This window comes from Aquarana catesbeiana, linkage group LG13 (genome assembly GCF_042186555.1).
Source record: "Aquarana catesbeiana isolate 2022-GZ linkage group LG13, ASM4218655v1, whole genome shotgun sequence".
NCBI lineage: Eukaryota > Metazoa > Chordata > Amphibia > Anura > Ranidae > Aquarana > Aquarana catesbeiana.
Window position 1 is genome coordinate 73344302 of NC_133336.1, and position 14599 is coordinate 73358900.

Genomic DNA, 14599 nt, shown 5'->3' on the forward strand with positions numbered 1-14599 from the left:
GAGGGGGACCTTGTAGGCACTGCAGGATTTCAATCCATGGCGGCGTATTGTGTTACCAATGGTTTGTTTGGTGACTGTGATCCCAACTGCCTTGAGATCATTCACAAGCTCCCGTGTAGTTCTGGGCTGATCTCTTGGTTTTCTCATGATCGTCCTTACCTCATGAGGCGAAATCTTGCATGGAGCTCCAGACCGAGGGCGATTGATGGTTATTTTGTATTTCTTCCATTTGCAAATAATCACTTCAGTAGTTGTCTCCTCACCAAGTTTCTTGCTGATGGTCTTGTAGCCCATTCCAGCCTTGTGCAGGTCTACAATCTTGTCCCTGATGTCCTTTTGACAGCTCTTTTGTCTTGCCCATGATAGTGAGGTTTGAAGGGAAGAAAGATTCTGTGGACAGGTGTCTTAATACACATAACAAGTTGTTGTTAGGAGCACCTTCTTAAATTGACAGGACTAATCTGTGTACCACGAGTACATACTGTAGCCAGTCTGTGGGAGCAGAATTATTTATTTGTTGGTAGGGAATCAAATACTTATTTTACTCACTGAAATGCAGCTCAATTTTTAACATTTGTATCATGTGTTTTTTCTGCATTTTTGGTTAATATTCTGTCTCTATCATTTAAAATACACCTATGATAAAAATTATAGACCCTTCAATTCTTTGTAAGTGGGCACACTTACAGAATCTGCAAGGGATCAAATAATTTTCCCCACTGTAGATTATACTAAATCTTTGTAAAAACTTGTTTTCTCAGGCAAGCTCCCAGATGAACTGTGTAGATTGAAAAAACTGGAGACTTTGCATCTAAGTGCTAACCAGATCAGCCGCCTCCCAGCAGACTTTGGTCAGCTCTCTGCCTTGAAGACCCTCAACCTCTCTGGCAACCAACTTCGCGCTATGCCATCCCAGCTCTACAGCCTGCGGCATCTGGATGTGGTGGACCTATCCAAAAATAAAATTCAGTCAATTCCTGATGAGGTGGCTGGAGTGCAAGCCATAGAGATAAACTTGAACCAAAACCAGGTCTGTAATGCTAGGAAATGTGAATCTGGTCCATGCAAATTATTTTTTTAAAAATATATACATTTAATACGAGTTTTTAATTCGAGAAAACTTGAAATCGGGCCCTACAGTGGTTCCTAGTGAAGAAATATGAAATAACACCTTAATATGTATTATTACGTATTTCATTTATTCAGCGCTCATAGTTTACCCAACACTTATTGTACACTCACATCAGTCTCTGTCCTCAAGGAGCTTACAATCTAAAGTCCCTACGTGTGTGTGTGTATGTGTGTGTATATATGTATATGTATATATGTGTGTATGTGTGTGTGTGTGTATATATATATATAATTAGTGGGGGCGGAAAGTATTCAGACCCCCTTAAATTTTTCACTCTTTGTTATATTGCAGCCATTTGCTAAAATCATTTGAGTTCATTTTTCCAAAACGTCTTTCAGGACAACACCCGAGAGATCATGGCTCCTCCTCCCACAGGAAACACCTCTTCAATTAAGTCTTTTATTGGAGTCCTCCACGTTGCCTCGTCAGTTTTTTGTGTTTCCTCCAGCTGGAGGAACACCTCTGGTGGGAGCCATGATCTCTCAGGTCTTTCCTGGGAGACACAGGTTCTCACCTGTTAAGTCTTTTTTCCTGGGAGAGTGATCTTCCCACTTGCCTCCCAGATGGACGGTCCCGTGGGCTCCCTCTCCCGTGCTCGGGGAGAGCCTGTACGCCTGGGGGTGCTGCTTCCATTTTATTGCCAGACAGGCCGTTGTCCTCCGTTCCCTGCTGGCTGCATTTGCGGACAAGCGGTGGCGGCCGCCATGTTTCTGGTGGCAGAGGAGCGCCTCAGCCACGTCCTGTATGGGAAGAAGCAGCACTTCTGGGTCGGCGTGTGCGTCATTTACGGCCGCAAAGTGCAGAGGGAGAGGGCAGAGTCACCTGGTGCCTTAATTCCGGTTCCAGGTCAGCGCAGCGGTGTTTTTGAATCTGGAACCGTTCGTTTCACCACGCGTCTACAGACAGCTATGGATAGCGATGCAGCGGATAAGGGGGCAAGCCAAGGCGCCAGCAAGGCTAAGGTAAGGGACTGTGTCCTCTATTAATCTGGGCCGTTTTCTCCTGGGGGGGGGGGTTACTCACCCTTTCCCCCCTCCCCCCCACCCCCCATCTCCCTGGGAATGTATGTTGCAGTGGCTAGTGTTAGCGCTGCCCAGCAACAGGGGTTTTTTTTGGTGTTCCTCAAATTGGAGGGAACTAAAAGCTATAGAGATAGCCTTACTGACCTTTGCAAAAGAAGTTCAGAGATAGCATACTCAGATCTTGTCAGACAACGCCACAGCGGTGGCCTACATAAACAGACAGGGGGGAACCAGAAACAGAGTTCTGCAAAACCTAGCAAGAAGCATTCTAAGTTGGGCAGCGCTCCATACTCTATCCTTGTCTGCGGTCCACTTAAAGGGAACCCTAAACAGGGTAGCGGACTTCCTCAGCAGGAACCAGGTGTTAGAAGCGAAGTGGCAATTGAATCCAGAGGTCTTCCATTTGATTGTGAACAAGTGGGGGCGCCCAAGAGTGGATCTCTTTGCGACCCAGGAAAACTCGCAAGTGTCTAGTTTCTTCTCCCTAAACAGGAACGAGGCATCACTAGGAGTGAATGCTCTAGCGCACAATTGGAAATTTCACCTCTGTTAAGCTTTCTCCCCGTTTCAGCTTATCCCTCGGGTCAAAGCGAAAATCAGGAAGGAAGATACAACAGTGATCCTCATCACTCTCTTCTGTTTCAAAAGGCCTTGGTTTTCATCCCTTCTTCAGATGCAACTAAAACCGTATTGGCACCTTCCGTTAAGGAAAGACCTTCTGTTACAAGGTCCACTGCTTCACAAGTAGCAAAGCTAAAACTCACGGCCTGGCTACTGAGGAACAGCTCTTGAAGAGAAAAAGTTTCTCGGATAGATTGGTGGCTACCCTCCTATCCAGCAGAAAGAAGGTTACAAGAGCAGTATATTCCAAAGTTTGGAAAGTCTTCAACTCTTGGTGCACAGCATCTGACAGATCACCAAAACAAATTTCCTCTGTTCTTGAATTTCTGCAAGAAGGAGCGGACAAGGGCCTAGCGGTCAGCACCCTCAAGGTTCAAGTTGCTGCTCTGGGGGTATTTCTGGAAAAATCCATTTCATCAGAACCCTTAGATTCTTCAAAGCTCTCACCCGGTCTAGACCAGTGGTGATCAAAAGCTGTCCAGCATGGGACTTATCAGTTGTTCTACAGGCCCTGACCAGGGAACCTTTTGAACCCATTAATTTAGCCTCCCTGAAATTAGTTACTTTGAAAACCAGTTTTTTTTTAGTGGAAGAGTCAGTGAGCTGCAAGCCTTATCAATCAGGGAGCCATTCTTTTCCATTTTTTCAGACCGAATTGTTCTGAAGACGGATCCTAATTTTTTACCGAAGGTCGCTTCGGTCCAGAATCGAACTCAGGAGATAATACTTCCTACCTTTTTGTTCTAATCCATCGGATAAGAAGGAGGAAGAATTCCAAACCCTGGATGTTAAAAGAGCAGTCTTGAGTTACTTGGAAAACACTAAAGACTTTAGATGTTAAGATGCTCTATTTGTTTTATTTTCCGGTAATAAAAAAGGAAGACAAGCTTCCAGAGGAACCATTGCCAGATGGTTGAGAATGGCTATCTCAGAAGCCTATTCCCTTACAGGTCAAGAGAGTCCAGTGAATGTCCGGGCTCATTCTACAAGAGCTTCGGCAGTGAGTTGGGCAGAAAAAGCTGGCGCCACCCCCGAACAAATCTGTAAGGCAGCTACTTGGACAAGTCTGTCAAGCTTTGCCCGTCATTATAGGTTGGACCTCATGACGGCTGGGGACCAGGCTTTTAGAAGAAAAGTCTTACAGGCTGTTGTCCCACCCTAAATGGAGTAAGTCTTGATTATCCTCTTGGGTGCTGTCTTGAAAGATGTTTTGGAAAAATGCAAGTTAGACTTACCAGTAACTTGTTTTCCAATAGACTTTCAGGACAGCAGTAACCTGTCCTTTTTTTATGCTGTTGCTGTAATACTATGATATAACTGTCGCTTATGTGTTGCAGCTGGGGCTGGAGTTCTCTACAAACGACTGACCAGGCAATGTGGAGGACTCCAATTAAAGACTTAATTGAGGAGGTGTTTCCTGTGGGAGGAGGAGCCATGATCTCTCGGGTGCTGTCCTGAAAGCCTGTTGGAAAACAAGTTACCGGTAAGTCTAACTTGTATTTTTTTTTCCTCATTAATGTACACACAGCACCCCATATTGACAGAAAAACACAGAATTGTTGACATTTTTGCAGATTTATTAAAAAAGAAAAACTGAAATATCACATGGGTAGGTGTTCAGACCCTTTGCTGTGACGCTCATATATTTAACTCAGGTGCTGTCCATTTCTTCTGATCATCCTTGATGGTTCTACACCTTCATTTGAGTCCAGCTGTTTGATTATACTGATTGGACTTGATTAGGAAAGCCACACACCTGTTTATATAAGACCTTACAGCTCACAGTGCATGTCAGAGCAAATGAGAATCATGAGGTCAAAGGAACTGCCTGCCTGAAGAGCTCAGAGACAGAATTGTGGCAAGGCACAGATCTGGCCAAGGTTACAAAAAAATTCTATTGCACTTAAGGTTCCTAAGAGCACAGTGGCCTCCATAATCCTTAAATGGAAGACGTTTGGGACGACCAGAACTCTTCCTAGAGCTGGCCGTCCGGCCAAACTAAGCTATCGGGGGAGAAGAGCCTTGGTGAGAGAGGTAAAGAAGAACCCAAAGATCACTGTGGCTGAGCTCCAGAGATGCAGTCGGGAGATGGGAGAAAGTTGTAGAAAGTCAATCTTCACTGCAGCCCTCCACCAGTCGGGGCTTTATGGCAGAGTGGCCCGACGGAAGCCTCTCCTCAGTGCAAGACACATGAAAGCCCGCATGGCGTTTGCTAAAAAACACCTGAAGGACTCCAAGGTGGTAAGAATAAAGATTCTCTGGTCTGAAGAGACCAAGATAGAACTTTTTGGCCTTAATTCTAAGTGGTATGTGTGGAGAAAACCAGGCACTGCTCATCACCTGTCCAATACAGTCCCAACAGTGAAGCATGGTGGTGGCAGCATCATGCTGTGGGGGTGTTTTTCAGCTGCAGGGACAGGATGACTGGTTGCAATCGAGGGAAAGATGAATGCGGCCAAGTACAGGGATATCCTGGACGAAAACTTTCTTCAGAGTGCTCAGGACCTCAGACTGGGCCGAAGGTTTACCTTCCAACAAGACAATGACCCTAAGCACACAGCTAAAATAATGATAATGATAATAATAATGTGTATAGCTTGTATAACAGTGTAAATTTGCTGTCCCCTCAAAATAATGTAACACACACAGCCATTAATGTCTAACCCGCTGGCAACAAAAGTGAGTACACTCCTAAATGAAAAAGTCCAAATTTGGGCCCAAAGTGTCAATATTTTGTGTGGCCACCATTAATTTCAAGCACTGCCTTAACCCTCTTGGGCATGGAGTTCACCAGTGCTTCACAGGTTGCCACTGGAGTCCTCTTCCACTCCTCTATGATGACATCACGGAGCTGGTGGATGTTAGAGACCTTGCACTCCTCCACCTTCCGTTTGAGGATGCCCCACTGCCCCACGGATGACTCAATAGGGTTTAGGTCTGGAGACATGCTTGGCCAGGCCATCACCTTTACCCTCAGCTTCTTTAGCAAGTGGTCGTCCTGGAGGTGTGTTTGGGGTCGTTATCATGTTGGAATACTGCCCTGCGGCCCAGTCTCCGAAGGGAGGGGATCATGCTCTGCTTCAGTATGTCACAGTACATGTTGGTATTCATGGTTCCCTCAATGAACTGTAGCTCCCCAGTTCCGGCAGCACTCATGCAGCCCCAAACCATGACACTTCCCCCATCATGCTTTGACTGTACGCAAGATACACTTGTCTTTGTACTAGGGATCAACCGATCTTGTTTTTTCGGTGCCGATACGATACCGATATTTCAGCCACCTCTCAGGCTGATTGCCGATATTCTGTAAATTAAAAAAAAAAATGTACACCTTTACACCGTGCTGGCTGGTTGCTCGGGCCTCCCGGTGGGACGGGAGAGCCCAGGTCGGACAGTGGGGGGGGGGGGGGGGGGGGGACGTCCGTCCCCTCCCGCTGCTTGTAATAACAGCTGAGCAGCTGCTGAGCCGCATTGGTTGTTAGTACAATAAAGCCAACCGTCCGTTCTAAACGGTACCGGGGTGATGCCTGCAGCTGCAGGCATCACCCCAGTAAAACTCCTTGAAGCAATATTGGTAATATTGGGTACGTTTTGTGCCTGATACTTAATCAAAACTGAATATTGGCTGCCGATAATCGACCTCACCAATAATCTGTCGATCCCTACTTTGTACTCCTCACCTGGTTGCTGCCACACACGCTTGAGACCATCTGAACCAAATTAGTTTATTTTGGTCTCCTCAGACCACAGGACATGGTTCCAGTAATCCATATCCTTAGTCTGCTTGTCTAAAGCAAACTGTTTGCAGGCTTTCTTGTGCATCATCTTTAGAAGAGGCTTCCTTCTGGGACGACAGCCATGCAGACCAATTTGATGCAGTGTGTGGCGTATAGTCTGAGCACTGACAGGCTGACCACCCCATTCCTTCCACCTCTGCAGCAATGTTGGCAGCACTCATGCGTCTGTTTCTTGGCCACCGTGCTGCAGCTCAGTTTCAGGGTCTTGGCAATCTTTTTTTAGCCTAGGCCATCTTTATGTAGAGCAACAATTCTTTTTTTTTTTTTTTTTTTTTTTAGATCCTCAGAGAGTTCTTTGCCATGAGGTGCCATGTTGAACTTCCATGAGGTGCCATGTTGAGCTCCCCATTCACACCTGAGACCTTGTAATACTAATGAGCCATATGACACTGGGGAGGGAAAATGGCTAATTGGGCCCAATTTGGACATTTTCACTTAGGGGTGTACTCACTTTTGTTGCCAACGGTTTAGACATTAATGGCTGTGTGTTGTTATTTTCAATGGACAACAAATTTACACTGTATTACAAGCTGTATACTCTCACTACTTTACATTGTAGCAAAGTGTCATTGTTTCAGTGTTGTCACATGAAAAGATATAATAAAATATTTACAAAAATGTGAGGGGTGTACTCACTTTTGTGAGATACTGTAAATATATACACGCCACACCACACCACACACACACTCCAATTTTAGACTCATGCAAGCACAGGGAAAACGTGCAAACTCCATACAAATAGTATGCAGCCAAGGACCCCAGTGCTGCAAGGCAGAAGTGTTAACCACGGTGCTGCCCAAAAAATGTTTGGAAAGTTTCCCTCACCTCCAAAGCTCCTTGTAGTGGGTAGTGGGTAGTGAGGCCATTTTGCTGTTGTAATATTTAGCAGACTTGTAGACCCAAATGTAAAATCTGTTTTTACAGAGAACCACAATGCCAGATCTCAGCCATAGGTGGTACTTCATTCAGTTTGATTGTTGTCCCTTGAAAATATAAGAGCTGTATTTAGAAGGGAGCTCCTCTGGTGGCTTTGATTTCTTCCATGTCCTGGGATTCGGGGCCACAGGCTGCAGAAGAATGCATCTTATGGTATGTGTAGGCACCATTTAGTGTCTTCATTGTAGAGCTGGAGCCTCTTGGTACCTTTTTAGGGTACTGACAATTGTACTTTAATCACACATCCCTCTTCCTCCCATAGATGGGGCAAGTTGAGGTTGTGGTCCTAAATCAGATTTTGACAACCAGGTCTATCCTTATCACACACTTTCCAGTGTTAAAATGAGCCTAGCAGTAAGTATATTTCAGGTTAAGTTCAAACATATTATTGCTGTGTACAAGTTGTTTGTTCTAATCTGCTTTTCACTCTAAAAGGCCAGCACCATCTTTGTTTAGAGATCAAACAGGGTCAGCATCTACTTTCTGGACAATAATGTTGGTTCTGGGATGACAGGCAGATGTAAATCATGGTGCCTGAAGTTAAAGTGATTGTAAAGCTTTCATTTTCTTTTCTAATAAAATAACAAACATGGTATACTTACCTGCTCTGTGGAATAGTTTTGCAAAGAGCAGCCCAGATCCTCCTCTTCTGGGCTCCTATCCCCCGCCGCTGTGTGCACCCATAGCAAGCTGCTTGCTATAGGGACACTAATGGAAGCTCGCTCCCGAGCCAGTTCTGTGTGTCCATGGACACAAACAATACTGCTCCTGCTCCATTCTCACTGCATTTAATTGACAGCAGCAGGAGCCAATGGCTCCCACTGCAGGATTTGAGTCGGTGAAGAGAGAGAGAGAGAAAGAGAGCAGTGATCCTGCTCTCATTCATAGCTCTGGATCGCCATCGGGCTCAGGTAAGTATGGGGCAGAGCCGGGGGGAAACTGCTCACAGAATGTTTTGTACCTGAACCAATTGCAGACTGCCCCATAGCACATTTACTGCTACAGGGCAGCCTCACTGCACAGGATCATATAATATAATGTATGTGTGTGTGATCCTGCACTTCTGGGTATCGGGCACGAGGGTGCGCTGCTGGTGGCTCACTATTACTGCCACCGACTACCAATGTAATGGGAGCATTAAATTTAACTACCATATTCACCAGTGCAGGGCAAGGATTTTAATTTCACTGACACGGATCACCAGTGCAGAGGGGTTCAATTTTGCTGCCAGTGACCACCAAAGTGAGGGAGAAGGTTAACAGTACTGATGCTAGTATTGTGGGCTATTATTGTGTTCGCTGACCCCAATGCTGGGTGTAATTATTGTGCCCACTGATACCAGTGCTGGGGGTTATTATTGTCCCCACTGATACTAGTGCTGGGGGTTATTATTGTCCCCACTGATACCAGTGCTGGGGGTTATTATTGTCCCCACTGATACCAGTGCTGGGGGTTACTATTGTGCCCACTGACCTTATTTCTCTGTTTCCAAATTGAGCCACTAGAGCCACACACAAGTGCAAAGTATAGTAGTTGTGATAACTTTATATTCTTTTCACACAGATATCCCAGATCTCAGCTCAAGTTTCTCGGTGTCCACGTCTCAAGGTTTTGCGTCTAGAAGAGAACTGTTTGGAGCTCAGTATGTTACCCCATTGCATACTCAGTGATTCCCAGATCTCCCTGTTGGCTGTGGAGGGAAACCTTTTTGAAATAAAAATGCTGAGAGACCTAGAAGGCTATGACAAGGTCAGTGAGTATATGCAAGCATAGAGGAAATTTACAACAGCATGTAGAAGTCAAACAGGTGCTAGTATTCAATAGTAAAGTGAAATCTGAGTTTGTTTAAAGAGACTCTGACACTAGACCAATAATTTCAGCAACATCTTCATCTTCCCATAAGATTATCCATGCATTTACCATATTTTATTCACTTGTAAAAGCCTTGTTCGTACAGATGTCCAAATGTCCTGCTGGGCGCAACCACCAGTGACACTCTATACTATAGAATTTTCCTTCACCCTTCCCATAAGATTATCCATGCATTTACCATATCTTATTCACTTGTAAAAGCCTTGTTCATACAGATGTCCAAATGTCCTGCTGGGCACAACCACCAGTGACACTCTATACTATAGAATTTTCCTTCACCCTTCCCATATGACAGCAACTGCGCTGCCACCCCATGACTTAAATATTCAAAAGCAAGCCAAAATAAAAAAAAAAAATTATACAACCAATGAGCTGAAGCTGACACCTTACGTGTTCCTACATGAAAGTTAAATATAAATACTTGATGATGCCGCGCTGCTCTAAAATATTCATCCAGTCGTAAACTATGAATCTCACAAATGCCTCCAGTGTTAATACAACAAAGCATCAATACCAAAACCTCTATTGTGAAATAAATCAGAAACTTTTTATTTGCTTATATATATATATATATATATATATATATACTTAAGCAAATACCTACATGTTTCCATAAATGCATATTGCTTAAACGCATGCTGGCATGTTTTCATTTGTACTGCATACGTATATGCTTAGCTTGAACTGTATACATATGTGCTTAGTTGCATTAAACTGTATACACGTGCTTATTTACTTTAGACTGTATACATATGTGCTTATTTTTCCTAGGACTACATACATATGTTTTTTTGCCTAGTACTATATACATATGTGCTTATTTGCCTTGGGATACATACATATGTACTTATTGCCATAAGCTGCATACATAGATGCATGAATGGCAAGAATACTTTGTATACCTGCATTTTTGCATACCTGGGTACCTGCATACTTACATACCTACGGGGTTGTATAGCGGTAGGCCGACATTGTCTAGGCCTGCATCCTTGTGTAACTGCGTATTAGTTTGTATAATACAGTCACTTTATTATGTATATGTTAGACTAGCTAAATTACTTAGAAAGGTGTGGTATGTACACTGCCCTCTGGTTCAGTGGTCTGGCAATGTTCACATCTCCTGTTGGACCAATGGCATCAAGGTGATCTGAGCCACTGTGGTGCCTGATCCCGGATCAAGCCTGATTAGTACTTGAATGGGAGACTACCCAGGTTTCCCTTCTAAGTGAGGGAGGCATCCGAGGCTGCTGTATTTGAGAGTATCTCAGACCATAAGATTTTAGAGCAGTCTCTGAGGTGGTTCGCTCCTTACTTAGTCGGGTCAGTCTTGGCCTTGCGTTGGGTCTTGAAGCAAAAGTTATGGGCTCATTATTGTAAAACAATTAGATGGTAGCAGCTTCAAAACTGAATAGGGACATGTGGTCTATCTTAAGATCTCAATCCGCTGGGTATCCTTCTTTTTTTAGATAGGCTTGGTCTGTTCAGTGATGACCTCTCTGAAAGAGGTAGTTTGCGGGGCCCATAATCATCAGGAAACACACAGCTCCATGTGCCGGGTTGTTTCCAGCCTCATCAAAGATTTCTGTAATTACAGTGGAGAGTCGTCTGTTTTCTTTTTTGTGGCCATCCTTCGGGCTGGCCACTGCTTCTGAGGTTCTCAAAGCTCCTAGCTCCAGTGTTGGACTTGCTAAAGACGCAGGGGGTGTCAATCTCTGTATACCTCAATAACCTTTGCTCAGGAAGCAGTTGGTCCAGATTTTCCTTCGCTACATTTTGCAGTAGGAAGCTGTATCTAGGTCAAAGCACATTCCTTATGTACAGTCCTACGGTCTTGGTAAAGGATCATTCTCTCTGTCGGGAACTTGAAGATCCAGGCATTGGATTGCCGAAGGGCTCTGTTCTCTGGGGTGTTGCACAGCTAAGGATTGGTGGTTGATGGTTCGGAATCTAGAAAGGTGGAATTCTTCCTTTCAGGTATTGGAAGATAATAACCACTGAGGCCGGTTTCTCTGTTTTGGTTTGGGGGTGGCTACAGTTCAGTGGACTTGGTCTCCACAGGAGAGTATACTGCCTAAAAATATCTTGGAGCTTTTGGCCAGTACACCTTGCTCTGGATTATGGTACAAACCAGTTGTAGATTCATCCGGAAAAGCCTCTGCAGGGGCATATATATCAACCACCAGGGTGGCACCAGGAGTCATGCAGCTCAGGAAGGTGAACCACATTCTGTCTGGGACAGCACAAGTGCTGTCTCTATCGTCAGTGCATATTCCAGGTATAGAATAGTGGCAGGGGGAACTTTGTAGGTGAATCTTCTAGATTCCAAGTTCTACAACAGGTTGGGACAAGTTGTGTCCGGGACTTCTGCCACATCTTTTGCGAAGAATTCAGAAGGGGGTAACACTGATAATAATGTTAGCCGAATTAGCCCAGGAGGGCTTGGTACACTGACATAGCGAGTCGTGCAGGGGTCGCTCCTGGGACACTTCCAGTCCAGCGGGACCTAATGGTCTTGAGTCCTGGCGGCTTTCAAGCAAGGAGCCGTTCTTGGTCTCGCATCATAAGGTGATGTTGCATCCTCATCCATTTTTTTTCCTAGAATGGTGTCTAGTTTTCACTTGAATCAAGACAATGTTTTGCCTTCTTTTCTGATTCTTAGTTGGCAGGAGTTAGATCACTGCATACACTGGAGTAAGGATGGGCTCGGACATGTTCGCACACTCCACGCGCAGAGCCCGCCAGGAAGTCGGCACGGCGCTGCGATAATCACAGGCAGTGAGACATGACTGTGATTAGCGCAGCACCGTGCCGACTTCCTGGCGGGCTCTGCACGTGGAGTGTGAGAACACTCCCGAGCCCATCATTACTCTGGACGTAGTTCTGGCAGGCAGAATTACTCGATTTGTCGGTACAGGTCAGGAATCCTGGTTTGTGTTGCCAGTAGAGCCCAGGATGGGCAGGAGGCATTGGATTTGCCAGTTAATTATTCAAGCCTATGGCTTGAAAGGGCAAGGTCCCCCACCCCTTTTTTTGGTAAAAGCGCTCGTTACCAGGTGTGTGGGGGCATCTTGGGCCATCCACCATCAGGTGTCAGTGGCTCAGAATTTAAGGCCATTACATGGTCTTTTGTTCATACATTCATAAGATTTTACCAGATAGATATCAAAGCCACAGAGGATACTGGTTTGGCCACAGTATGTTTAGGGCGACAGAAGGAGTCCTTCTCGGGTGGCAGTTTCTGTGATTTGTGTCTCCCTCCCCTCAAGGGCATTGCTTTAGGACATCCCATATAGTCATTATTATGGTTGCTCTATGTCCCGTGATGTACGATAAAGAAAATAGGATTTTTCCATCATACTTACCTGTAAAATCCTTTTCTTGGAGTACATCATGGGACACAGAGCTCCCTCCCATCTTTTTTGGGATATTCATTGCTTTGCTACAAAACTGAGGTCCTTCTTGTGTAGGAGGGGTTATATAGGGATGGACTTCCTGTTTGACTATCTGCCAGTGTCCATCCACCTATAGGTGGCGTATAACCCATATAGTCATTATTATGGTTGCTCTGCGTCCCGTGATTTACTCCAAAAAAAGGATTTTACAGGTAAGTATGACGGAAAAATCCTATTTTTCAGATCCTCAGAGAGTTCTTTGCCATGAGGTGCCAAGTTGAACGTCCAGTGACCAGTATGGGAGAGTGAGAGTGCTAACAACAAATTTCACACCTGCTCCCCATTTACACCTGGGACCTTGTAACACTAACAAGTCGCATGACACCGGGAAGGGAGAATGGCTAATTGGGCCCAATTTGGACATTTTCCCTTAGGGGTGTACTCTCTCTTTTTTTTTGCCAGCGGTTTAGACATTAACAGCTGTGAGTTATTTTGAGGGGACAGCAAATTTACACTGTTATACAAGCTTTACACCCACCACTTTACACTGTAACAAAGTGTCATTTCTTCGGTGTTGTCTATAGTATGCCTGTAAAGTGGCACAGTTTTCCTTTGTTTAGAACAGTACCACAGCAAAATGACATTTCTAAAGGAAAAAAGTCATTTAAAACCTGATCGCGGCTGTAATTATTTGTCAGGTCTCGGCAATATATATAAACAGATTTGTTTGCAAGTTAAAAACTGTTTTTTTTTTTTTTTTGCTAGAAAATTACTTATAACCCCCAAACATTATATATTTTTTTTTTGCTAACATCCTAGAGAATTAAATGGCGGTCGTTGCAATACTTTTTGTCTCACCGCAGCGGTCTTACAAGCGCACTTTTTTTGGAAAAAATACACTTTTTTTTTTAAATTAAAAAATAAGACAGCAGTAAAGTTAGCCCAAATGTTTTTCATATTGTGAAAGATAATGTTATGCCGAGTAAATTGATACCCAACATGTTACGCTTCAAAATTGCGCCCGCTCGTGGAATGGCGACAAACTTTTACCCTTCTCCATAGGCGACGTTTAAAAAATTCCACAGGTTGCATGTTTTGAGTTACAGAGGAGGTCTTGGGCTAAAATTATTGCTCACATACCTCATACCTCACATGTGTGGTTTGAACACAGTTTTCATATGTGGGCACTACTCATGTATGCATTCACTTCTGTACGCGAGCTCAGCGTGTTTAAAAATGTTTACATTTTTTCCTTATTTATTTTACTTTTTTATTTTTACACTGTTCTTTAAAAAAAAATAAAAAATTGTCACTTTTATTCCTATTTCAAGGAATGTAAACATCCCTTGAAAAAAGCATGACAGGACCTCCTAAATATGAGATCAGGGGTCAAAAAGATCTCAGATCTCATATTTACACTAAAATGCAATCTTCTTCCCCTCACTCGTCTCCATACCCAGCAAGGATTAGGATCCGATCGCCTCCGCCGCTACCGACGGCCCCAGTAAGCGGCGGAGGGCACCAGAGAGCGGCGGGGGGGACCTCTCCTGCCCCCAATAAGTGACCTTGCGGCAAATCCGCTGCAGAGACCACGATTATCAGAAACCGGACCGCCCGCCGAAGAAAAGGATACCAGGGTTATGGCAGCTAGCTGCTGCCATAACAGAGATATCCCTCTTCAAAGTTAGGACATATATCGGCATGTGGTGGTCCGGAAGTGGTTAAGGGGAGCCCTGAACCAAATTTTTTTTTTTTTAAATTGTGTGGGGGTCCCCCCAAAATCCATACCAGGCCCTTCAAGTCTGGTATGGAAATTAAGCGGAACCC

The 14599-nt window shown here is 44.5% G+C and overlaps 1 protein-coding gene across 1 annotated transcript in view; it reads left to right on the forward strand.

Annotated features, from left to right (window-relative positions):
* Positions 1-14599, forward strand: part of LRRC57 (leucine rich repeat containing 57) — a 73525-nt gene that overhangs the window by 35095 nt on the left and 23831 nt on the right. The window contains exons 4-5 of the mRNA XM_073609760.1: positions 762-1030; positions 9072-9257. Coding sequence (XP_073465861.1) covers positions 762-1030; positions 9072-9257 — 455 coding nt within the window. The remainder of the gene's footprint in view (positions 1-761; positions 1031-9071; positions 9258-14599) is intronic.